Source organism: Bipolaris zeicola, assembly GCF_000523435.1.
Source record: "Bipolaris zeicola 26-R-13 unplaced genomic scaffold scaffold_58, whole genome shotgun sequence".
Lineage (NCBI taxonomy): Eukaryota > Fungi > Ascomycota > Dothideomycetes > Pleosporales > Pleosporaceae > Bipolaris > Bipolaris zeicola.
In genome coordinates this window covers 112737-137882 of record NW_006912107.1, presented here as the reverse complement: position 1 = coordinate 137882, position 25146 = coordinate 112737, and the positions used below count along the sequence as shown (strand labels likewise).

At 50.1% G+C, this 25146-nt stretch overlaps 10 protein-coding genes across 10 annotated transcripts; 3 read left to right on the top strand and 7 right to left on the bottom strand.

Annotated features, from left to right (window-relative positions):
• Positions 1-556: 556 nt before the first annotated feature.
• Positions 557-2561, top strand: COCCADRAFT_4386 (uncharacterized protein; the record flags this gene model as incomplete). The annotated part of the gene is made up of 2 exons (XM_007713270.1): positions 557-1179; positions 1232-2561. 2 exons carry the CDS (start codon positions 557-559, stop codon positions 2559-2561), a joined length of 1953 nt encoding a protein of 650 aa, XP_007711460.1.
• Positions 2562-2944: 383 nt separating this feature from the next.
• On the bottom strand, positions 2945-9718 carry COCCADRAFT_4385 (uncharacterized protein; the record flags this gene model as incomplete). Its single annotated transcript, XM_007713269.1, has 3 exons — positions 2945-4765; positions 4817-9372; positions 9427-9718. 3 exons carry the CDS (start codon positions 9716-9718, stop codon positions 2945-2947), a joined length of 6669 nt encoding a protein of 2222 aa, XP_007711459.1.
• A 449-nt stretch (positions 9719-10167) lies between these two features.
• Positions 10168-11024, top strand: COCCADRAFT_25628 (uncharacterized protein; the record flags this gene model as incomplete). The annotated part of the gene is made up of 2 exons (XM_007713276.1): positions 10168-10500; positions 10563-11024. The coding sequence occupies 2 exons, from the start codon at positions 10168-10170 to the stop codon at positions 11022-11024; spliced, it is 795 nt and encodes a 264-aa protein (XP_007711466.1).
• A 1347-nt stretch (positions 11025-12371) lies between these two features.
• COCCADRAFT_36097 (uncharacterized protein) lies at positions 12372-13920 on the bottom strand (the record flags this gene model as incomplete). Its single annotated transcript, XM_007713307.1, has 5 exons — positions 12372-12807; positions 12878-13260; positions 13378-13655; positions 13712-13850; positions 13906-13920. 5 exons carry the CDS (start codon positions 13918-13920, stop codon positions 12372-12374), a joined length of 1251 nt encoding a protein of 416 aa, XP_007711497.1.
• Positions 13921-13994: 74 nt separating this feature from the next.
• Positions 13995-14357, bottom strand: COCCADRAFT_93994 (uncharacterized protein; the record flags this gene model as incomplete). The annotated part of the gene is made up of 1 exon (XM_007713306.1): positions 13995-14357. A coding segment is annotated over one exon (363 nt), but the record flags the coding sequence as incomplete, so codon positions are not given.
• Positions 14358-17518: 3161 nt separating this feature from the next.
• Positions 17519-18091, bottom strand: COCCADRAFT_93959 (uncharacterized protein; the record flags this gene model as incomplete). Its single annotated transcript, XM_007713305.1, has 1 exon — positions 17519-18091. The coding sequence occupies one exon, from the start codon at positions 18089-18091 to the stop codon at positions 17519-17521; it is 573 nt and encodes a 190-aa protein (XP_007711495.1).
• A 561-nt stretch (positions 18092-18652) lies between these two features.
• On the bottom strand, positions 18653-18856 carry COCCADRAFT_94028 (uncharacterized protein; the record flags this gene model as incomplete). The annotated part of the gene is made up of 1 exon (XM_007713304.1): positions 18653-18856. A coding segment is annotated over one exon (204 nt), but the record flags the coding sequence as incomplete, so codon positions are not given.
• Positions 18857-19144: 288 nt separating this feature from the next.
• On the bottom strand, positions 19145-19345 carry COCCADRAFT_60202 (uncharacterized protein; the record flags this gene model as incomplete). The annotated part of the gene is made up of 1 exon (XM_007713303.1): positions 19145-19345. A coding segment is annotated over one exon (201 nt), but the record flags the coding sequence as incomplete, so codon positions are not given.
• A 339-nt stretch (positions 19346-19684) lies between these two features.
• Positions 19685-21599, bottom strand: COCCADRAFT_94008 (uncharacterized protein; the record flags this gene model as incomplete). The annotated part of the gene is made up of 3 exons (XM_007713302.1): positions 19685-20844; positions 20890-21436; positions 21495-21599. Coding segments are annotated over 3 exons (1812 nt in total), but the record flags the coding sequence as incomplete, so codon positions are not given.
• A 2316-nt stretch (positions 21600-23915) lies between these two features.
• Positions 23916-24692, top strand: COCCADRAFT_4381 (uncharacterized protein; the record flags this gene model as incomplete). The annotated part of the gene is made up of 1 exon (XM_007713268.1): positions 23916-24692. One exon carries the CDS (start codon positions 23916-23918, stop codon positions 24690-24692), a length of 777 nt encoding a protein of 258 aa, XP_007711458.1.
• Between the last annotated feature and the right edge of the window lie 454 nt (positions 24693-25146).

The window sequence follows — 25146 nt, the reverse complement described above, 5'->3', positions numbered from 1 at the left end:
GTTGAGTAGTTATTCAATAATATATCTGGGTTGTACGAAAAAATATCGTTGGGACGGTAATATCGTTGGGAGCGTCGGCACTCGCCTGCGGCGAGTGTCAGCGCAGCTGACTTAGCTTAATAAGCTAAGCCTTGGCACGGATAGATCTTACGAAAGATTGCTTTACGTGACCTTCCCCTCTTTCATACAATCCACGCAGCCTCTCCTTAGCTGGCACTAACACTGAAAAAGGAGAAGAACGATATGTGTTCTATCTATCCCAACCCACCGCTGTCACTCGAAAGATAGCATTGTGTTGCGTCTTATTTTGGCCCCCGATGATCGTTAGGCCTCCACTCCAGTGTGCTGGCGCCTTGTTTCCGTCCGTAGATGTCTGATTGGCTAGTCACTGATCTCAAACATGTAGCGTAACCGCTCAAGAAGAGCCAGTTTGGTGGCTTGTGCCATCATCTATTTAAAATACATCTAGCAGTACATAACGGCAGGGTGCCCTGATTTCTCACTTCGCACCTGCCCCTCGCGCCTTCCGTTGTCCGGTTTCGCGTAAAAGCCGACGATGGCCTCACAGAACGCTACCTCGTACACTGCGGTTCCCAGAAGGAATTCCGATAGCCGTTTCTCTTTCGAAGACGTTCCATCCGAAACACCATCTGGACATCATCAGGGCTATGGACATCCACCTACACGGGGAAGTATCAGCGAGGAAGATGACTCGCATCCTCACATAAATAAACCAACTTCCGTGGCACAAGTCGTTCCGTTTACCAGCGACCACCAGAGCAATGGAGGTACAGTGCAGCCTGTAGAATGGAGGATATCTCCCTACACGCCGATCTCGATGGTTGCCCTCTTCATTTCCGGAGTAGCAGTGGCAATTGGCCACCATCTATTCTACTTGCGCTTCGACAGTAGTCCTGTGCGAGGAATAGATGAAGACTACACCTCCCAAGTCTGGATCATCCGGTACGGAACGGCATTTGCGTTTGTCACAAAGACACTACTAGCGGGTGCGATTATTGTAGCATACAAGCAGCACATGTGGATCAACCTCCGGCACAAGGCCAATTCAGTTTCTACGATTGATGCGGTTTTTGCAGCTACTCACGATCTTTTATCTTTTCTTCACCCTTCCTTCTGGACCAGAGCAAAGATTCCAGCACTCATGGCATTGATTGCATGGTAAGTACTCCAACTCGTATACTCAGAAGCGTAATATCAACATATCGAATAGGTGTCTACCCCTCGCTGCTCTCATTCCGCCTTCCACTCTCACTGTAGCTGGCGCTCAGCTTGTCAGCGAGCGATTCACAAAAGTCCCAACCCTCAACCTCAACGACACCACACTGTACAGAAGTGATGGTATTGGTGAAGGCACTTCACCCCTACTCCACCGCTTGACCATCGCCATGGCCACAAGCATGCAAATCCTTCCTATGCGCCGCACCCTCCCCATCAACGCAACCTACGACTACTCCTTCGACGCTCCCTCCCTAAAATGTACCCCCGCAACCGGCGACCATCTCCAGAACTTCACTGCCGTCCGCAAAGAAGCTACCCGCCAACTCCTCGATTTAGCCAGCCAATACAGCTCCTTCGATGCCGACATGCGCTACCTATCCTTTTCTGCCGACACCACAGGCCCCCCGCTCTCAAGCTCCGAGAACGTAACTACCTACGTAACCGAATGCATCGCACGTGAAAGCTTTGGAGACTGCGGCGCCAACTCGAACATTCCCACTTTCTTCATGCAAATGGGCAACGAAACTATAACCTGCACCACACACAATACAAATTTCACCGTGCTGTTTGGCGATTTTGGGGGGCAAGACACTCAACCTGTTACCTACGTCTCGCACGAATTCAAAGAACCGCTGAATACAAAAGTAACGGGCCTAATGTTCAAAGCCCTCTCCACCATCCTCAACGGCTTCTTCGGCGTCTTCACCGGAGGCGGCGCAGGAGGCGGTTACTTTTCTGGCAAATCAATGATACCCGACACCGCGCTTCTCGAGCTTCTCCAGCAGAACTTCCCCGAGCTACGCAATACCGTGCCGCAGGAAGCCTGGATGTCGCAGCGTACGAACACGACTCTCGCGGCTATAGTCGAAGAGCTCTCGCGGAACCAGACGCTCAGTCTCTTCAGTAATGAGAGACTGTGGGAAACGGACGAGGCGAAGAAGGCAGAGGTGCCGGTTCGGTATTTTAATTTTTACAGTGTGTATGAGTATACACCGCGGAATCTGTGGGTCGCGTATGGGACTGCGATTGCGTGTTCGTTTGCCGCGGTGCTCCTGGGGCTCAGAGCCCTGTGGGTGAATGGCGTGTGTCATGATAATTCTTTTTCGGCGGTTATGGCAGCCACGCGGAGTAGGTATCTCGATCGGCTTACATGGGGTCATTCGCTGGGGGCTACGCCCATGGACGAGAAGATTCTCAAGGCGAGGCTGCGGTTTGGGGTCCTAGAGCCAGAGGATGAGGTTGCGGCCAAGGGCATGAATAGGGCCGGGTTTGGCACCGAGGATAGCGTTACGACGTTGAAGAAGGGACAGGTTGTTTATTAAGTTTTGTCGTTGTGTACACACCACTTGGCTATATAGATAGAGCGATATGGTTATATGAATCAAACATGTCCTTGTATACGCCCGTTAAATATGCTAACCATATAGTAATACACATACGACATTGCAACTATGCTATGCTTTCATTTTAGAACCCCCCCCCCCGTCTTCTTTCTCATTCGGGAAATACCCCGTATACATACACATTTCTTTCCTTGCTACTCTGCAAATGGACAAAAGCATTAACTGTCCTGAAGATGAAGGACGAAGAAATGACAATCAGTGAAACAAAAGGAAAAGAAAACGACAGTTGATGCGTCGTACGTCCTACGCCCCCATTAAATCTTCATATACGTACACTTGATAAGGCAGCAAATGATGCTACTCTACTCTGCAGCAGCTGGTGCTCCACCGCCAGCTCCACCACGTCCACCTCGCGCTCTCTTTCCACCACGTGTAGCGCCTTCGCTATCATCTTCTGCATTCCGCTTCTGGCCACGGCCGGCCTGGGCAGCCTGACCAGCAGGTTGGAAGCCAGCAGCTCCGGGGTTGAGTCCTCGGCCTGGTGAGGCTTGATTCTGGTTCTGCTGGCCGGCATTGCCGCGGCCACGACCACCGCCTCGACCGCCACCACGACCAATCTGTGAAGCACCTGCACCTGCAGCTTGGGTTGGGAGTTGGGTTTGCGGCTGCTGTTGGTTCATCTGCTGGCCTCGTCCACGGCCGCCAGGTAGCGGGATGCCTGTGCCGCCACCACGGGGAATGTTCGATTGAAGGGCACCGCGGATGGCTTGTGGACCGGTTCCCACGCCATCACCACGACCGCGACCCTGTTGCTGTTGACCTTGATTTTGTGCTACAAAGCCTGGTTGAGGCAGACCCCGACCCATTTGGTTTGCGCCTTGCATGAACGGGTTGGTAGCGTTACCTTGGCCGACAGACTGAAGGAATGGGTTCGATTGGTGAGGTACTTGAAATCCAGAGTTGTTGTCAGCCCCATTGGCTTGAGGAGTGTTATTCACCGACGGTGCTGCCTGCTGTTGCTGCACCGGCGTCGCACCGGCCTGTGATGGCGTTGATGAATTTGGTGCCTGGTTTGGAAGCTGAGCTTGTGTGAGGTTTGGCTTCGCAGGAGTAGCTGGTTGTGCGCCAGCCTTATTGTCAGGCTTGGGCTTTTGGGTCATTGCAATCGCATAAACCTTTGCAACCTCCTCGGTTGGTGTTTCCTTTGCAGCCGTCTCGACGTAGCTGAACCTGGCTCGTACGAGCATGAGCTGCGAGTCTTTGACTCTCGACTTCATCTCGTACGTCTTGTTCATGCTTGTCTCCTTCTCCTGCAGCTTCACCTTGAGCTTCTCTTCCCAGGCAGCGTTGATTGCGTTGACATCTTCGCTCGAGGCAGCTTGCTTCGCCTGCTCTGGCTCCTGCTTCACACCTGTGATGCCGTCGATAGCCTTTTGCGTGTTGATTTGTTCAATCTCTTGACGCAGCTTAGCAATCGTCTCGTCTCTAGAAGTCGTTGCCTTTTTGAGGTTGTTTTGAATTTGCGCCTTGACAACTCTGAGTGCCCCAGTGTTAGTTCTGAACCATTGAGCAAGCTGGCTGTCCGTCACTCTGGGTCTTGGGAGATCCTCTGTATGAATCATGCCTTCAGGCAAAGGCTCTGTTGATGCCTCGGCAGTCTCCTTAGGAGTGGCCATCTGTTTCTCTTGCTGAAGTCGTTCGAGTTCGGCCTCATGAGCGCCCTTCAATCTGGCAAGCTCTGCGTCAGTCTCTGCTCTGATTGCTGAGACGCGCTCGTTGGCCTTCTTCCTCAGATTCTCGAGGTTACCCTCCTTCTTAGCAATGACGCCTTCACGACCATTGAGTGAGGCCTCAAGTTCCTTAAGTTGGGCTTCACGCTGGTCAAGCGAGGCCTTGATTGCAGCAATCTCGTCGCTATCTTGAGAAGTTTCCGCATTGGCATTAGCCGCAGAAGAACGCTCGTTGGATTGCGCGGTAGCGAGCTGTGCCTTGAGATCATCAATCTCTTGCACCTTCGCGGCAAGCTCTTCCTTAAGTTTTTCGATCTCCGCACGCGAAGCGGAATCATCACTAGGCTCAGTTGGTACTGTAGTTGGTGCAGTTTGTGGGTCTTGAGGTTGAGCTTGTGCTTGTGCTTGCGAGAACTGCTGGCGAAGCTCATCAATGGTTGTGCTCTTCTCAGCCTGTAGAAACGTCAGTATTGGGTCTTTGCTATATAAATCAGGGCAACTCACGGTTTCCTTCTGGAGCCTCTCAAGGCTGTCGATCTGGGCTGACAATTGGGCTTGCAGGTGAGACAACTGGTCAGTGGCAGCAGATCGGCTGCTCTCAGCTTCGGCAGCCTTGTGTTGAGCTTCCTCGAGTTGCTTTTGCAGTGTCGAGATTTGTTGTGCCAAAGCGGTAGAATCCCCTTCACTGACCTGGCCTTCTTCGCCCGCATCTGCGTTTCCAATTGACTGTAAGGATGCGTTTGCTTGAGCGATGGCTTCGTCGCGAGCTGCCTTGACTGCCTCGAGCTCTTGCTGGACAGCTCCGAGTTGCGCGCGTGCTTGCTCCAGCTCTTTCTCCAGTGTTGCTATCCGCTCTTGTGCTTGACCAGCATCCGTACCTGCTGTCTGTGCACTGGCGAGCTGTTGCTTGAGAGTCTCAAGTTCTTGCTTCAAGTTCTCAACTGACTTCTGAGCTTCGTCTCGCTCGGCAGCAATAGCCTTCATCTCCTCGTTCTTCTTGCCCATGCGCTCGTTATGGATCTTCTGGAACCTGTCCCTTGCGAACTTGACTTCGGCGTCCTTTTCACTCACTGCCTTCTCTAGTTTAGCAGTGAGATCGGTAATCTGCTCGTTAAGTCCAGAGGCTTGCTGCAATGCCTGATCACGCTCAGCTTTGTGGTCCTCGATCTGTTTCTTGAGATCCTCAAGTTCCTTGGGATCGATGCGGTCGTATCGTTGGAGTACGTCCTGGTGGCGCTTCTGCCAACGATCACGATCTTCTTCAACAGCCTTGAGGTGACCGGCCTTGAGCTCGAGCTCTCCTTCGAGTTCGGAAACACGAACCTGCAGTGGTTCAAGCTCACTTTGAAGAGCCTCCAATGCCTTAGCCTTTTCAGCAAGCGAATTCTGCAAACGAGTATTCTCGCTTCGCAGCGTCGCGTTGCTTTCGCGGTAGACATTGAGCTCCTCAAGGTTTTTGTTAAGGTGGGCGAGACTGGAGTTGCTCTGTGAACCAGAAGCCTTGGCTTGTTCTTCCAGCAGCTTTTCCCGAGTCTGGTCGAGTTGAGTTTGGGCGTGGGTCAGTTGTTGCTCCAGTCGCTTCGATTCCTGGACCTTGAGGTTCAGTTGTACTTCTAGAATCTCCTTCTCGCGGCGGAGATAGGTTTCGATATCCTGAAGATTGCTTGAGCCTGATTCGGTAGTGCCCACATCGCCGGCTGCTGCCACAGCACCACGTTCGTTCTTCAAGCTGTTGATCTGCTCCTTATATTCGTCGAACTGCTTGAGCAATGTTTGGTTGTACTGCTTCAGGTCGTCGTGACGACGTTTGGCTTCTGCAATCTGCTCTTCATATCGCGCTTCCGTCGACTTCCAGTGCTCTTGGCTCTGCTCCAATGTCGTACGTGCCGCTTCAGCTTGAGTCTTGAACTCCGTAATCTCGGTCTGTAGTTGGTTGTGCTGTTCCCGTAGTTCACGTAGTCTCTCCATGCTTTCAGCGTGCTTCTGGAATTCGTGCTCGTAGTCCTTTTGGGCGCGCTCGGCGATATCGGCCTGTGTCTTGACATACTGCATCTGGTTTTCAGCCTCAGCCTTGTAATCGGCAACATCGTTCTTGAGTCTTGTGATCTCTGACTCGAGTGCTTCCTTCTCTTGTCGGAGTACCAAAGTATCCTGCTCGTGCTGTCCTCGGAGTTGCGTAAGCTCGGTGCTGCTAGTGGCAAGCTCAGAAGAGATATCTTCAACGCGCTGCTGCAAATCGCTAATGATAGCATCCTTCTCCTGCTGTGCCAAGTTGATCTGCTCTTGGAGTTTCTCATGGGCCTCTACAAAGTTCTGCAGTCGGTTTTCTGCATCTTGTGCAATCTCCTGGAAACCGGCAATTTGAGCAGTGACAGCTTCCAGGTCTTCCTCCTTGCGTTCAATCTTGCGTTTGAGTTCTGCAACTTCTGCAGTAAGCTCTTCTTCACGATTGACTGATTCCTCTTCGTTTGAGCCGTTGGTCTGCGAAGCAGATCGTGGTTGGAGAGCCTGCACACGCTCTTCAGCCAGTTGAAGTTGGTTTTGGAGATCCTTGACACGCTGCTCGAGTTGTTGACGAGTCGAGTCGGCAGTCGCAGACTTGAGTTCAGCACTGTTGCGAGCGGCGATAAGATCGTCAATCCTTCGCTGTGCTTCGGTGCGCTCGTAGTCCCGCATTTGGATAACCTTTTTGTGCTCCGCAATCTCATCCTCCAGTTTGCGTTCGGCAGTCTGCAGGTCAGCTCGAAGCTTGTCGACTGTGTTTTGAAGTTCGCGTCGGCTTTCGGCAGTGGCCAATTCAGCTTCATTACGCAAACTTTGAATCGAGGAAACCATGTTGCTCAGGCGGTCACGTTCGGTAACCAATTCTTGGTTCCTCTCCTTGAGGCGCGCTTCGATTGTTGCAGACATCTGCTGGGATGCCTTGAGCTGAACCATCTCACCCTGTAGGCTCTGGAGACGGGCTTCAGCCTCGGCCGCATTTTGAGTAGCCTTGACAAGCCTATCATCCTGCTGGGCCATGGTCGCCTGGACCTTGTTGTAGCGCTCCTGGAGGGAGTCCTTCTCTGATTGGAGCAGCTTGATGCTACCCTCGAGACGAGCATACCTGTCCTGCTCACGTCGCACTTGTGACTCGAATCGGAGCTTCTCACTCTGAAGCTGGGAGTTATCCTTGGTCAATGTATCGACTTGTGACTTAAGTGTGGCACGGTCGGTAGCACTCTCCTCCTTCAGCAAGTCAATATGAGATTGGAGATCCTTGATAAGCTTGCTGTATTCCGGAATCTCACGAGACTGAGAGCCGTTCTCGAGCTGCAAGAAGCCTCCTGTCGCTGGTACCGACTGTGCGAAGATAGAGGTTGACTGTGAGTGAGAAGGCAACTGGCCACGACCACTCACGATGCGACTGTACATGTCGCGCTCTGTCTTCAGAGTCTGTGAGCGTACATGGAGAGATTTGATCTCTTCCTCCTTCTCGGCGACCACGGAGCGTAGGCGACCAAGCTCCTCAATGTCCTTTTGGTACTGTTCGGAAGCCATGCGAGCTTCTTGCTTCTCCTGTTCGTCACCTACTTGTCGAATGGTACGTAAAAGTTCGGCATTCTGTTGTTGAATCTCGACTACGTTCTTATACAGCACAAGATGCTTGGTGATCATGTTGTGTGTCGGCGAATCGTCAGGCAATAGGTCGTCCGGTAATTCGTTCTTGTTAACGGTCTCGAGGATAAACTTTTGCTGATCTTCGGGGAGGCTGGCGATGCCGTTCTCTTCGGCTTCACGTCGCCATAGAAGCGAGCGCAACTGGATCGTCGTGTCCTGAACTTGACGCTGAAGTAGCGCGCACTCGTTCTGGACACCCTCAAGATCACCCAGTGCCTTGCGAGAGTCCCGTTGAGCTGCCTCGCGCTCGGCGATGGCCTCTTCAAGAAGAGTAGAAATGTCGTTGTTCTGCTCGATGAGTGCGTCGTTTTGACGACGAAGCTCATCGAACTCAGGCTGCCGTCGTTCGAGTTCTTGAAGCATCTCGTTGAGAATGCTGCTCTGCTCCTCGTGCTTTTCCCGGACTTTACGGAGCTCCTTCTTGAGATCGTTGTTTTCAATCAGCAACTGGGTCTTGGAAGCGTCAGCTCGGAGTTGGGAACCGCCAGGAGAGAAAACGGCGGGTGATGCAGCCCTGCCCGGCGTGCTGAAGCCTCCGTTCATGCTCATACCATGACGAGGCGTTGCAGGGACGCGAACCGAGCTTCGAAGGTCAGAGTTGTCACTCTTGAGAGTCTCGACAAGCGTCTCCAGCTCGGCCGTGCGGGCTTCGGCTTCAGCAGCCCTATTGCGTTCGAGCTCAACATCGGCCTGTAGCTGGCCAATCTCGTTAGCAGCATCTTCCTGGATGCGTTCGCTGTCAGCCTGCAGTTGCTCCAGGCGCTTTTTGGTCATCTCATTGTTCTGCTGGTGCAAAGCCGCCAGTCGTCGGGCGCCGTCGAGTTCGATGCGGAAGTTGGCCTCGGCTGTCGATGCGGCATTCTCAAGTTCCTCGATGCGCAGGCGGTCCTCCTCGGCCTTGTTCTTGAGTTCGTCAATGTGCTGTCGGAGGAGGGTCTCGGCGCGGCGTAGGGTATCGATCGTCTCGGAGGCATCGGCAATGTCGCGCTGAAGCTGGGCGATTTGGGCGTTCTTCTCCTTGCGGTACTTGCTGTGGTCGTCGGAGCGGGTCTTGAGTTCAGTGGTATACCAGTCGTTGTTGCTCCGCAGCTGCTCAATCTCCTGCTGCAGGTTGGCCTCGCGGAACTTGACGTTGGTGGCATCGCTCTCGAGCGACTGGTTCTTCTGCTCCAGGGCAGACGCCTGTTTGCGCAGCTCTAACCACTTCTCGTGCAGCTCAGACAGCTCCTTGGCCAGGCGGTCGTGTGCAGCCGTCTTAGCTTCGTGCATGGCCATTGCATCGCGGTTATGGGCCTCGAGTGTCTTGATGCGCGATTCCAGCGCCTGTGTCTCGGACGAGGAGCTGCTGGTTGCGGCCTGCAGGTTGTGCAGCGCCGTCTCTGCCTCTTGTCTCGCATGTTCTGCACACACAATGTCAGCGGAGGTGACGCCGAACTGGCTGTAAAACATCATACCTTCATGGGCGAGCTTCTCCTTCAGCTCATCAGCCTCTTTCTGGGCCTTCTCTGCTATGGCCTTCAAGCTTCGCGCGCGTTGCTCGCCGGCCTGTACAGCGGCCTCAAGTTCGACATCAATGCGGATCTTCTCCGACTGGAGGTCATCATAGGCGCGCGCCTTGGCTTCGATCTGAGTGAGCAATGTTTGGACAAGCTCTACGGTGGGTTCAGATATGAGCGACTGCAGCGTCGTCTCGGGGACGGAATACGACGCGGCCAGGTAGCCAACGTCGAATGTTGTGGCCGCCATGGTGTATGTTGTGGTTTATTGCACGTCTCGGCGCATTATCGACAGCAGTCCTAGGGTGGTGGACAAGAACTGCAGACAAACGAGAGACGGCGATGGGGATGTTTGACGCGAACAAGAAACAGCGCCTTGTTCTCCAAAGTCGCGAGCCAGCAGTGCTTTGACGACAAGGCGGCGCATGGGCCAGGGGCTAGTGCTGCGTGCGCTCATGCCCTTGTCTTCCTTTGTCTCCGCTGCCTAGGCCTTCACCTTTACCTTCGCCTTGCACCCACTCGCACCCACATACACGCCCACGCTCACTTCAATACACCTTCGACTCTGCCCTAATCGCTGTGCGACTCTTTAGCTAGACGCTGCACACTCAGCCCTCATTCACGCCACTGACCTGTCAACCAACCCTTCGCCTTTTCCATCCATCAACCTTCATCTACCCGTGTCGCCCTTCTACAGCCATGTCTTTCCTTAAAGCGAACTCGTCATCTGCAGCCAATGCGCCCTCGCCGACGCCATCAACCTCTTCTGCAAGTGGCTCCAAGCGCAAGCGTCCTGCTGATGGCGCGCCTCCAGTCGTCTACTCGCAGCCGCAGGACACAGGCACCGGCGAGCACGTCTTCACCCGCCTCACCTATGTCAACGATTTTCTACGCGAGCGCAAGGACAAGTGGCACAGTTTCGAAGATATTATGGAGTACCTCAACATCCCGCCTGGTCACATTCAGCGCCAGCAGCTGCGCCAGCTAATGCGTGCCGACAACCAAGGCAACAGGATTTCATGGGACTCGCAGGTTCGTAGTGCATGTGGACATAATGTCTTCTGTTGATACTGACCTTGCATCTTTGCATATAGAACGAGAGGTACAAGTACAAGAGCAAGCTGGATATTCACAACCGGGCCCAGCTCAAGGGCCACTTCCAGACGCAGAAGTCGGCCTTGGGCTTGCAGATCAAGGACTTGAAGGACGGCTGGTCCAATGTGGCCGAAGACATTACCAAGATGGAGGAGAAGAACGAGGTGTTGGTGCGACGAGCCAAGGACGGTGTTCCCAAGACGGTCTGGGCCAATGACCCTTCTCTCATGCTGCCCATGGACCCGGTATTTGCAAAGACGTGGCATTCGGTCCAGGTCCCCGACAACCCAGAGGAACTGCGCAAGGTGCTTTTGGCCAACAAGATGACGGCCGCTACCCAGGCAAAGGTCATTGTTGCTGCCCCGACGACAAAAAAGAAGAAGGGTCCTCGCCGTGGTGGCAAGCAGACAAATACGCACATGATTGGTATTCTGAAGGATTTCTCTGGCATGAGAAAGTAGACTGTTTGATTTTGCATAGCGCGGCGTTTGGTTTCCTCTTTACCTGATCATACAGAACGGCCTCTCACGAAGTTTGGTCTGCTTTTCGCCGAACTTGTACATTACACATATGGTAGGTTTCATTGGGTAAGCGTATTGTAGACCGAACACAAGAAATTGGTGTTTAATTGAAAACTATAAGACTATGAGAACTGCATATCAATCTAAGATGTCTATTACCCAAAATCACAACACCACCACAACTCCATTTGCTAAAGGGTTCCCAAGAGCTCTTGCTAATGCGACACCCACATCTAGTTCTGTAGGCAGCCGTGTCTACTCTAGATGTTCTTATTCTATTCGATCCGGCGCAAGCTACACAGCCAGCGCTCCGTGTTCAATGTCATCTACTTCATGTGCCCATTAGTACTATCCTTGCACTATGCAAAGTGAAAAATACCTTGATTATTTCCAGAGGGGGGTCCTCCATAACTGAACTCTACAAGTGCGAGTACAACAAAGCACAGAACCATGACAGAATAAACTACCCATCCTTGTATCGTACCTAGACTCTCTGGGGTGTACGCTTTGGCAATTGAAAGTATTGTCCAAATATTCATAAGTAACATATAGTTACGAACCATCTTCTTCACTGCTCTGCAGATCGCACGTGCAACTCTCTTGACAAACTGCAGGCATCCGTTCCAACCATAGCGACTGTTTGCCTCAATAACAGCCATTATATCTGCTTGTCTATCCACGATTCTTATATATCGCTACCTGGTATACCAAATTCCGCCGTTGTTGAAAGAAGATTTGGTGGAAAGAGGCTCTAGCCCTCCCTTTTATCCCCCTTCAATTGCTTTGGATATGTAATCCAAATCATGCCAAGAATGTGTCCCGACCATACACCCTCGGCCAAATACAGTTAGTACGTGTGTTGGCTCAATCAGGCAAGCGCGCTTCTGATTTCGCCTCCTTCTATGCAGCTTCGCTGCAGCATGGTGGCTCAGCCAACCAATCCACTCTCCCACATGGCCTTGACCGGTCCTACGTCATCGCTTGGAATCGGGGATGGGAGAAAAGGTAGCGGTGTAGGGGTGGATAGTGGTCGTATGAGTATTGATTGGATCGCAACACGTTGGAAGTTTTGCACAGCCAGCCTAGACTTTCTCCCACCTGTTTAACCTGGATCCATCCGCGAAACCATTACAATGACGTCAACCTTCTTGTAAGAAAAAACACATGAACGAAACTTCCGTAGACCGAGTCGAAATATAATTCGTAAAAAATCAAGGTATAAGGTCCAAAATATACAGCTTTTGCATGTCATACACATAATCCATATCACTGGCTTTTTCTTAACCGTCATACCATCTTCCCCTCCGCCCTTGTACTCCCCATATCAGCCAGCATAACCCTCTCATCCTCCTCCTTCAAATTTTCCCTACTTTCCGCCGGCGTCTCCACAATCGTCGTGTACACCTCCGTCTCCAGCCCAAACCTCCCACCAGACGCCAGACTGATAGGTTTCGAGTCCCTCGGCGGACCCTGCGAGACGCGATTCGGCAGCGCAGGCCCGTCCTCGTACAAATTATACCGCGAGTTCTGCTGTGTTGAGGCAAAGCAGCGGGGGAAGATGAGGTTGAGGAAGCGGCGGAGGGCAGGCATGCAAACGCAGAAGACGCCGACGAAGGCTTCGAGGGTGGACCAGTAGGCGGTAGGGACGTAGTCCCAGGTTGGGTTTGAGGATTTTTTGAAGATGACGAGGGATTGCAGGCGGAGAATGGCGACGATTAGTGTACTATTTTGCTCTTATTAGCCATCTCCGACTTACGCATAGGTATACTGGAGAGGGGAAGAAAGGGACTAACAAAACGCCAACACTAAACATGGCAATGATGTAAAGCTTATTCCGCAAACTCATTGCTAGCTTCAGTAACTCGGGAATCGGGAGTGCGAGCACTAGAATCTCAATCACGATGTTGACGGCTGCGGCCGAGGCGGCGAAGATGTGGAAGTTGATGCAGGTCCCTTTGTGTTGGCCGTCCCAGTTCGTCCATATGTAGTCGATGGGCGTGCAGTTGAAGAAGGTGACAGCGGTGAAGATGATGCCGTAGGCCACGCACAGCGCCATTACGACGTAGGCGCGCCGGCGAAACTCGGTACTGGGAAAGATACGGAGGCAGCAGGCGACAAACGACATTTTCGTCAGGGGGAGCGCGACCGAGTACGATATCTCGGCTATCCATGTATACTTGACATGTCAGCTACCAGTATTTAACGTTTTCCTCCTCAATTCTTGTCCATCTTTGGGCGCCCCCTTTAGTAGGGCAAAGAGGGTTTTGAGGAAACAAAACTGAGCTTCACATACTTTCATGATTAGAGTAATGTTCTCGGGAGTGACGGTCCATGTGTCTCTTCCGTTGCCGGCATCTAAACTCAAGAATTGCATTACGCCTAGTGGAATGGCGCTGATGAAGGCGAGCACGGCGAAAAAGTCATCGATAGCAAAGCCTTTGCCTACGATATAGCACCGCGCTGCGACGGAGAATAGCGCGGCGCCGCCAGAGACCCCAGTTATGATTGGGGAGATGTATGTTCTGTCACGGATGGGGCGGTCGCAAATGGTTGCTGTGGTGTTTTGGGCAACTGTGGGTTTTGTTAGTGTGTTGTTGGAGTGGGCGGTGGGGTTTCCTTGAACAAACCCAAAGCTTCTCTGACAGTGCATGATGACTTGATGCATTTATTGGTAGTATCGAGGTATTTCTGGTCTGCGCATATGCAGGTTACATCTGCTGGCGTGCAGGTAGTCTGTGTGGTGATACTCGATTCGTAGCATTCCGTCTTTGTCCCGATTTAGTACTTGGCGGCTACTCAGATAGACAAAGATGTCACTTACTGCGCATGCTGGCATCTGCTGTTGACACGACACTGTCCAAACGAGCAATACGAAGACAACGCAAACATATTTCAGGATCCCATGAGGCTTCATAACCAGTACCTATTTGCCGAAGTGGTCAGGTCGGCTGACTGACGAGATGTTGTAACATGGAATACTCGTGACGAGCTTGGAATCGACCGCAAGAGCAAGAGATCAATCAAACAGAACAAACCAGGTAGCCTTTCGCTACAATTACATAGGAAAGGGTTTTGTTCGTGTGGGGCCAAAACCGCGTCCCACAAATAGATTGACATATGACTAGAGGCAGACCTCCATGGGCATCCCTGTTCACCCCATGTTCCATTTGTGAGATTGAGATTCCAAGGGGCTGCAAGTACTTGGCAGCTTACCAGCTTCCGCTGTCTAATCCTTGTCGATTTCTCAGCGATACGAGGCGTACATGCATGGTCTACTTGTCAGATGAGGCGCCTTAGCATGTACCTTAGTGACTTGGCACGAGTCTGTTCCACCCCCGAACTATCACTCGTTGCGAGCACTAATATAATGTCACTTCAGCACATTATTGCTGCTTGTTTTGCCTCGAACATGTCGCCAGTCGTAGATGGGTTTCAGCTGTTGAAAGAGATGGTGGGCGACGCTGAGTCGCCATTTGCCAATGCCTTGCAACTCTAGCTTTTATGCCTTTCGTAAGCATGTAGCCTAACACCCCTACGGCTCTTCATTCCATGGGGCTAGGCCGAACTATAAAGACCTTGCCGTTGTTGTTTTTTTCGCTCAAAGCCCAGACTTCGGTCTAAGTCCTTGTGGCTTGCGTGATATCGGATGAATGTGGGGGCGGCCCGAGTCGAACAACAATAAGTTCGGCAACAATGTCTCCTGCTACATTCATCCAACCATGAATCGCATCCTCATCAACAGCGAATCATTTTATCTTTGAAAAGGGGTTGAACAGGAAAAGTGTCCAATACCTGACTTGCCGGCAAAGGCATCCGGCTTATCTTTTAAGGCACCCTGGGCTCTGTACGAAATTATTGCGACTACTTCCCTGCTCAACTACACGCGTGCATGGGGATATACCGAAGAACGCCCGCCTTTGTGCCAATCACCGTCCGTGACCTGGTCAGTCGGGAGGCAGCATATCCGCCGTTGCGGTATCCGCGATTCGCTAACCACCTTAATCCATCTTACTATTACACAGTACATGTACACAATAGGAACAGTCTACTTCGGCAGTTTTCCCACGTGTTCATCTGACGAATCAGAAATGAGGATTTCATCTCACTAGTACTAGTGTTAACCAATGGCAGATGAGGTACCTGCGATGCACGTAATGTTAGTTAAACGAGTCTTGGCTGGGCCCAAACATCTGTCACAATATGCGCTTTGCCCTCCAAGTGAACTCTTGTCATAAGTCAAGCACTCTTCGCATAATATGTCAGTATGAATGTCTCTGCGTATGCAGCATATAGAGTGTCATGTTCATGGAGAATGATCCTAGCACGGTGATCTAGAGTATACCTGATTTATAATCCCTATTGATATCCATCCCAGATCGGAGCGAAGCTAACTCTTTTGAGACCAAGGGCCATGGTTCTTGGTCTTTAGGTTGACGGGGGGATGTTCGGCAACCTTCATCCACAAGAAGGGCCGATACGGCTGTGCGTAAGAATCATACACTGAGAGAGATGCGTGCATACGTACTACACAGTACATATTGGGTTTCTTTTCGCTTGGCGCGACCCTTAATTGAACGGGTCCACTTAGAAAGAAGCTTATGGGTTGAGCCGACGATCGCATCGTCGAGGGTCGAGAGTCCAGCGGTGATATTTGTCCGTGAACGACATCTCTCTTACCAGATCTGCATTGCCGTGGTTCTTGGAAACGTGTCGATTCACTCGCCCCAACCAATTGCCAATGGAGGTCTTCCATACATCGTTGAGGCGGTGCCAGTAGTGTAGTAGCGTTGAACGAGAAAGTCCGAGGGCGGGGCCCATAACGTCCAGAACACATTCTTGCCTAATCTGTGGTTTTTATAATCAATCGCACTCGCAATGTAGCCGAAGCAGGCTGGGCACCGGAGATATGGCTACAAAGAGCCCAGTTCGGCGATGTAGATCAACGATTGTTTGGTCCTGAATAAGAATGGACTTCGTGCTTCTTCTCCTACTAGCGTTATCTCTCTCGTCTCGGTAGCTTGTGCGAGAACACCATAAACGGCAGATACGTTATTTTCTTACAGCGCCGTTTGTGCCACTCAGCAATGTGGAAACTAGATGCGTGAGTAAGGCAGTACTTAGCTACGAGGGATGCGAGCTAACGATATCTGACTAACGTGCAATAGACCAAGCTAATCGAATGCAGTGCTCAGCTCGGCTTATTATGGAACAAAATCGTTGTTCTCAAATATGTAGATCCCCACACACAAAGTTGAAACATAAAACTTCAATTTACTGTACCGAACGAGATCTAATATAATTTGTGCAATAGGCCCTTGCTGCTGAAGATCTGATAGCCTTGAGCCGTTTATATTTTCAAGTACTAAGACTGAGGTGTCTGGGGAACATGATTCTCATAGCCAGAATCGTGTTTCCTATGCGAATACATATGACTTCAGCTACTTGCGGAGTAACATCGGAAATATCTCTTAGCTGAACACAGCAAAGCGTCCCCTGCACCTTCAAAGAATAGCATATAAGAGGAGATAGGTCGAACTGAAGCAAGAACGCAAAAGGCATTGTAATATGGTAGGCAGAATCAGGCATTCTATATGTCTAGATTACGCAGCGCAGTGTTAAACATTGCAAAAGCAATGGAAGCTATTTGAAACGGCAAAGCGAAAGCGTAGTTTCATCTGTATGCCAATCCACACAGCTCAGAGGACTTTTAGGTAATCCAGACATCTGGCGCGCTGATGCGACAGTCGTACGGTTCATCGAAAGATTATTCGGCATCACCTGGCCCTTGTTACGAGCTGAAGAATACCCATCGTACGGTTTATCGAAAGATTGTTTGATATCACTGGGTCCTTCTTACGTAATGACGATAGCCTCAATTAGCGGTCGTATGCATCATTACAAGAGATGTGTTTCTACGTACCAGAGGATCATAAATACTGCTGGGCAGGCAATCTCTAAAAAGTTATTGGACATTACCGTATCAGCAGATATGGGCATGTTGGATCATCCAACGTTCTTCTTAGCGAGGTAACACTGCATTAACCTACCTAGATCTTCATAAACACTACTTTTGAGTATGCCCTAGCCGTTTTAGTGGTCGTCGCAGTGTACGTTATTGAGAAGCTATGTCATTCGACGACTCTGTCGAATAAAATATACTGGAGCGGGATAACTGTTAAATCCTCATGTTATTAGTGGTAAATTAGACGATTGTGGTCTGTGATGGCAGGAATTCTTTAGCTTGTAGTTCATGTACTGATGAATTTGACCAAGTGCTGTGGCTTGGATATTGAACTTTGGAATATACCAAACACAACGTTCAATATCCAGCACATTCAGCTCGTGCAAATGGTAGCGATGTGCTTACTCATCACGCCTCCATGCTATAGCCTTCAGTTAGACCAATTTACTTCTAAAGCCGACAAACCTTCCCTCTACAACCTTCCAGATACAACTTTATAATCAACGATCAAATCCAGGTTATTGTCGCTGACGATGAGGACGCGAACAGTACCTTTGCCACTGTCGAAAGATTCAATAAGGCGAGATGAGAGACCCCCCTGGTCGAGAACAGGGAGACCTCGCTTGACATCACCACCCTCGGTCATGGCGACGACGCGACCGTCCTCGCGGATGTCGAGAACACGGTACTGCTTGAAGACAGGACCAAGCATGTTCTGGACAACGACAGAGGGGGCAGGGTTGGAGATGAAGCTAGACTCCTCATGGAGCTGCTTGGTGAAGAGGTCAACACCGAGGTAGCGGTGCTGGCCAGTCTGGGAGGATGTGGTGATGCGAATGACCTGACAAGGGCGGCCGCGAAGGACCAGGATATCGCCAATACGAATGTGGTGGCAGGGGATGGTGATGGTGTTACTTGTGGAAGTCTCCAGGCCGACGTACTCAGATTCGGCACCAAATCTGGAGACAGCGCTGCTACTAGGGAAGTCCCGCACGGGAATCGTGATGGTGTTCGCTTGCTGAGATGACTCGTGGCTATCATCCATGGACAAGCCACTGTTGGATCGGCCGTTTTGGCTGGAGACTCCCTCATCTCTTTTAGCCTCAACTTCTACCCCTTGCAGCATCTTCACCACGTGGTCATGGCCTTCCTCTGCTGCTATCTTCATTGGGGTCCATCCTCTTGTATCTCTTATAGAAATATCTGCGTCCTTCTTCATAAGCACTCCTACAACTCTATCATGTCCTCTTGCCGCTGCCAAGTGCAGTGCAGTCCATCCTCCCTCCATAGTCGCGTCAACACTCACTCCCATTCTTACAATTGTCTCTACTATATCTGCAAGCCCTCGCTCTGCGGCCAAATGTAGCGCCATCCACCCTTGATCGTTTTTAGCGTAGATATTTGCTCCTCTCTCTACAAGTATCTCTGTAATTCTCTTGTGAGCCATGATAACCCCAAGGTGCAGGGGGGTCCATCCTTCTTTATCCTTCTGATCAATCTCTACTCTCTTTCCCGTCAAAATCTTTGCTTCTTCTAGAAGTCCCTCCACTGCCCCTTCGTGTCCCTGATCTGCTGCTATGTGCGGCGCACTCCATCGGTCCATGTTCTTCATGTCCAAATCTGCTCCCTTCTTTACTAATGTCTTCATTACTTCTTCATAGCCTTTCTCCGCTGCTATATGTAGGGCGCTCCATCCTCTTCCATCTGTAGTGTTTACATCCGCTTCTGCCTCTGTGAGCGCTGCTACTGTCTTATTGTGATCACCTACTACTGCTAAATGCAGTGCAGTCAGTCCTTCTTTATTCTTCATGTTGACATCTGCTCCCTTCCCTGTTAATTTCTTCGCTTCCTGAGTAAGCATTCTCACTACCTCTATGTGTCCTTTCTCTGCAGCTATATGCAGCGCACTCCACTCTTCCTTGTTCTTCTTATTCAAATCTGCTTTTGCTACTACTAGTACCTCTACGACTTTCTTATGTCCCTGTTCTGCCGCTATGTGTAGCGCACTCCAACCCTCTTTGTTTTCTATATCCGTATCTGCTCTCTTCTTCACCAGAACTTCTACGACCTGATGATACCCTCTTTTGGATGCTACATGTAGTGCACTCTGTCCTCTCCTGTCACTTTCGTTAATGCTCGCTCCTTTCTCTATAAGTATTTCTACTGTGTCTTTTTCTTTGCTTAAGACTGCTAGATGTAGTGGACGCGATCCCTCATCATCCTCCGCATTCACATCCGCGCCTTTTGCCGCCAGCACCCTAGTCTCTTCTTTGCATCCTTTCTTTGCCGCCAATTGTAGCCCTTCGTTCATTCCAGGCATCTTGTGTTTTTGTTTCAATACTGGGATAATGCACATGTAAGCATCCTCTTTCGTACCCATTCCACTATCTGCAAAACAGTCTGCCATCTCTTCAATCCAGTCATTCTGTAATCGGAAAGAGTCGCCTTCCGCAACTTTGCGTTCTCTTGTCTCTCCCTTCAGGCTTCCAACTCTTTCAAGACTGACCGCCAGGAATAAGGCAAATATGTCTTGGGCGCACATCATTAATGTTTGGTTCTGAGAATACACCAGCATCTCATGTGATGGTGTTACGTCTTGGAAGCCAAACTTTTGGGTGTCCTTATGACTCTGACTACACAAACTGAGGTCTCTCTGAATCCATATTTTGTACCAGAGCTCATTGTCTTCTTGTGTGCCACTCGAATCCAAGGTGATCAGACGTGCGGTTTCCCCATGTCCGCTGGCTGTGTCTCCCGAATCAGTGCTGTTGCAAAGTGACCAAGCCCATACTCCCAATAGTGCCTCGAGCTGGAGCACATCTACCTTCCATATTGAGCTTTTATTACGTAAGTTGAGAGTGAAGGAACTGTCATAAACCTTCCCATCGGGTTCTGACTTCCACGTATATTCGAGAGGTATGCACTTATCCGAGGGACTGTGCGGCAACGGAAGTTGCAAAACTCGCCTGGCACCATCAATGACCGACTGTAACCGCGTTGCCATCTGCTTAACAGGGTTACTGTGCCATGAGTGGTCTCCTATCCCACTGGTCAAACCAGCAAGGTCAAACCTGGTTTTCAACGCACGTCCTCCCTTATCTAAAGAAGACCCTACAAAGTTAAGACACCTTTTTGGTAGTTTGCTATTATGATCATAGAACATACCTCGTGACCGTTTTTCCAACCTCTGAGTACAGATACTAATCGCACTGATGTCCTCGAGATGTAGCGCTAAGAAATCTAACTCGTGGCCTATAACCTTTTTTCTTAGGTTAAGGTCGTTGCCGGAACATGCAATTATATCTCGGTTGTTGTCCATCCGCTGGGTTCGAAGGCCTGCTCTTACAACTGCCATGATCAAGGTAGAAATCAGTTGAGCGACAGTGACAGATGAGTGCATCCCTCTGAGTCCAATAAATTGGACTACAAAACCAATTGTCGTCATGACCACTGCTGTCCATAGGATAATTTCTACCCATGGGCGATCACGGTCGGTTCTCGATGACCTAATGTACTCAGCGTCGTCGCTTTTCCCCACAAACGCTTCGAAAACCTGATCGCCAATCTTTTGACCACCTGGTTGTATCCAGTATAACTGGCTTGTAACCTGATGATTCCGCTTATAATATATCTCGTCCGTCTGATTTTCAATGATGTAAGCGCAGAGAAACATGCCACAGCACACCAATAGTGTACCGGAGAAAGTCAGTGGGAAAGCGTATCTCTCTATCGGTTTGTCGTTCAACAAAAAATTTTGAGGGAACCGGTAAGCAGTCAGTCCTGCATAGACCAAGACTCCTGTGACGATTAGTAATGTTTCATTTGCTTTATCTGTCAACTCACCAATCTGCAGCGTTAGCCCGAGGATAGCTGCACCGTAGGTGAACGCTTTGCGTAGCCTTTTGATTCCAAAGTTCAGCGAGAGATTAGGGCTAAGGTGTCCACGGGTGTCAAACTGGGAAGTTTTTTCGTCTCGTTCAACAATCCATGATGGTTCTCCGCTGGCCGACTCCTTACTTGCATCTTCCTTCAGTTGTCCACAAGCTTGGTCGAAGAGCCTCATGCACGTTTCCTTGTCTTTGTTCGTAGTCCTTACTACTTCTAGGATTTGTGGTCTGCCAAACACTCGAGCGATTCCACCTTGGTTCCACAATTCAGATGTCGTTTCTGATGTGCAGGATAGCAGCTCAACCTCCGCAATCCCAGGACCTTCTTGTGCTCTTCCAATAAAGGCTCGCAGAGAGGGGCTGCCACAAACACGGATTGCTGAAACCACAGCCGTAAGGATTCCCAATGGCGCTACTGCAAATATTATGTTGTCCCATGTAGTCAGAGATTCGCTTAGAAATTGCTTTGACACTTGCTCGCCAAATAGCGCAATGACAGGTCCCTAATCCGGGATCAGTCAGCTTATAGTCAAATTCTGAGCTTTTTTCCAGGAAACATACTAAGTCGGTTGCCAAGTTATTGGTGAAGTCGTCCCATTCGAATGCAGCAGTGTTGGGGAGAAAGGTCAAGGTCAGAAGGACCGAATACAGCCATGAGGTCGACATGTTTTGCCTTGAAAACTGTTAAGTACCTTTTTCACTCACGTGTTGATTATGGGCAAAGGTAACCCTTGTTGGTAAGATTGTGTTGGATGGATTGAAGAGAAGGAAAGTCACTGATACTGCCGACTATTGTTTGGAAGCAAGAGGAAACGCAAAGATTGAGATTGCCCAGATGGGAGCCCGTTTAGGTATCTGTGCGTTGTCGCTGTATGCGGTACCACTACGACTTGCATTAAGTTATTGTGTGGCTTAGACTTTTCGCTACAGGGATTTGATAAATTAGAAGCGGGGCTTGCATTTGTTGCAACGAGCTGCTTCGCCGAAGTGATACCAACCTGCCTGCGATCTGCTTTGCTTTTCATAATGTACACAGGAACAGTTCTTGTGGTTTATGACACACATCAGACTTACGCGAATTTGAAGAGGGGTTTGCACTGCTAGTAGGAAGTCGGCTTTTGGCAAGATACACCAGCTCAAAAATAACTCAAGCTGAGAAAAAGAAAAATGAGGCGGGCCGCCACTCTAGGCAATACTAGGCGGCAATAGCCACAAAACATTAAGTACACATTGCTCCTGTAGTCAATACACACGTGATAATAGCCAGATATGATAGGTCTGATTGAGACAGAACTCGAGATGCGCTTCTAATCACTGACAAGAAAACGTTTAGCAAAAAGAGATATGGACCACGTTGCATCAAATTCCCCTTGAGTGCGTGTACAAGCCCACATGGTGTATCCAGAAGTTTTAGAGACATATCTAACTCTATCTCTTTTTGCGTCAAAGTGTTCACTGCCCATGACATCGACTTGGCCTAAGGAGAGACTCTCGATTGACGGTCCCATTGCATGCAGGACAAAGGTGAATATTGGTTGGCCTACAGGATAGACGAAAACGTCCTTGACAAGAGGCCACTCTCACAGAGCCGAGTGGAACACATAGGTACTGGCGCAGGCATGAGCAAGCGGCTCGGTGTCAACAGAAGAGGAGTTATCAATCCATCCTTTTCCGTTATTTCATATACACATAACATACTATGCAGTCACAGAGCGATAGGCTCATTCGAGTGTAATGGTATAGATTACACACGAACCCAAAACAAAAAAGCGCTACGGCCCGACGCAAGCACATACGCCCTGCAGGAAGGAAGCCTTGTTGTGCGTGCGATGGCTTGCATCTCGCCCAAATCTCATGCCGAGCTACCCGGTTGCTAGTGGCGTGTATGCATCTGCTGTCACATCGGCATCAGGGCTCGGTCCAATACTCCAAACGAGAGTAAGCAATAGCTATGCACCACACATAAACGAAAAGATTAAACAACGGACAAAGCGATGTACCTAATAATTCTTACCACACAATCCTGCATCTACAGTGCAACAGATACATTACATGATTTACCCTGTAACGCACTAGAACGGATATAGAAGGACCCCTGTCGCGTAAAACCATGCGATGAGAACAAAGCTGATGCAGTAACTAGAAACTAATCGTACTCGCGACCATATACCCTATATCATCTAGGATTCTGCTGAAGGTAGGTTCCTTGCTATTCATGTAATCACGTGATCATTACTACGTGATTGTCTTGTCATATGACAGAACATTGCCGGAGTATATTGGGAGGTTGGGGAAGAGGGTTAGCATATATCAGGATAGCCAGTTTAGAAGGAAGATGCATGTGTTCATCAGTTAAGCGCCAGCACCGCTACTTTGACAACAGCATTTACGCACTGCCTCCTCACATACTTATAGCAGCTCATCTAGCAATGCACCAACTCTATTCAGCTATTAATATTACGCGTAACCATTGAGAGCGCTCGGCGGTTGTCAGTAATGTACCAATAGTCTATATTCAGGACGGAGGGGTTAGTATCAGCTAGTATATATAACTACATAGAAGAATACTAACCATATTTTTAAAGAAATCATAGCGCTTCCCGTTTGCTCAGCGGTACTCAAGCTTTCGACCAGCGAATTAGTAGCTAGGTAGGTAGCTACTAGGGAATCTCTCCTGTTGGGTAATTTTAATGTTTTTTGTCTCGTACTCTTTAGTACATCGGAACAACTGCCGAAGGACCGATCACCATGACGTACTTACAACAATAACATCATAGCACGATGGGTTTTTTTGTAAGTCCGCTGCTTTCGAGTCTTGATATGTCAGGTGGGTCGAATAGCCCGGGCTAGACTGAGATACAGATTGGCTAGTTGCGCTGTGATGATGTCTTTGATAACCAGGTACAAACCTGGTATAAACTCGTGGGCGATTCCAGCTCGAGGTCTCGTCATTCATATCTAAAATACACATACTTTGCAGCAATGTCTCTCAAATACAACAAGATTCTTGTAGTTGGCGCGACTTCGGGTATTGGGTGGGCACTGGCGGAACGGATCGTACAAGATGGTAAACAGGTCATTATCGTAGGTCGGCGACAAGACAAGTTGGACGAATTCAAGAATCAGCACGGCAACGACAAGGTCGACAGTTTTGTGCTGGACATCACGAAACTGGACGAGATCCCCAAGTTTGTCAAGGACGTAATAAGCAAGCACCCGGATCTCGACTGTGTGTTCCTCAACTCCGGTATCCAGCGCGGCTTCGACTTTTCCAGGCCCGAGACGATCGATCTCGACGTGCTGGAAATGGAGTTCCGAACAAACTACATCTCTTACATGCATCTTACCACGGCATTCATACCGTTTTTGCAGAGACAGAGCAAGGAGACGTCACTTGTGTACACGACATCTGGATTAGCGCTGATGCCACTTCCGCGTTGTCCCAACTACTGCGCTTCCAAGGCGGCGTTGCATCACATGATCCTCGCTCTGCGACACCAGCTAGCCAATGGGCCTGGAAACATCAAGGTGATTGAAATCTTTCCGCCAGCCGTGCAGACGGAACTGCACGACGCGAAGCATCAGCCGGATATCAAGGATGGAGGGAACATTGGCATGCCGCTGAGCGAGTTTACCGACGAGGCGTGGAAGGGACTGATTGAGGGCAAGGAGCAGATTCCAGTGGGGTTCACAGTCAAGGCGTTTGAAGCGTTTGAGAATAAGAGACAGGAGCTGTGGAAGCAAGTGTTCTTGTCATAGTTGGGTACTGGATGGGCGATGGGCGCGGACGAGAGACGGGCGGGGGTCTTGGCGGGGTAGGACTCGGAAGACCGACTCAAGCCACAGTTGCAGGAGACCCTGGGACTTTAGTCTATACGCAGGCAATGCTATGGCTGGGTGGAAGAGAAGCAATGACACGACGACGACGACTTCAATCTATAGAAATGCATGCACAGTTGGTCGTACGGACGTTGCTTCTATTGCGCCGTGTTTCGTCACGATCCGTAAATAAATATCGCGTCCCACTGCTGCCGCGCAGGCAGCACAAGCAAATTAAGCACAGCCCCAAATGCGGCGCAGACATTCCGAGTAGTGTGCCTATCCTCGTATTCAACTCCACTCTGCACCTTTGGGCCACTCTTCTGTCACTCGACTTTGCATTCTCTCTCCGTAACCAACAAACACATACTACCTCACTTATCACGCTCCGACT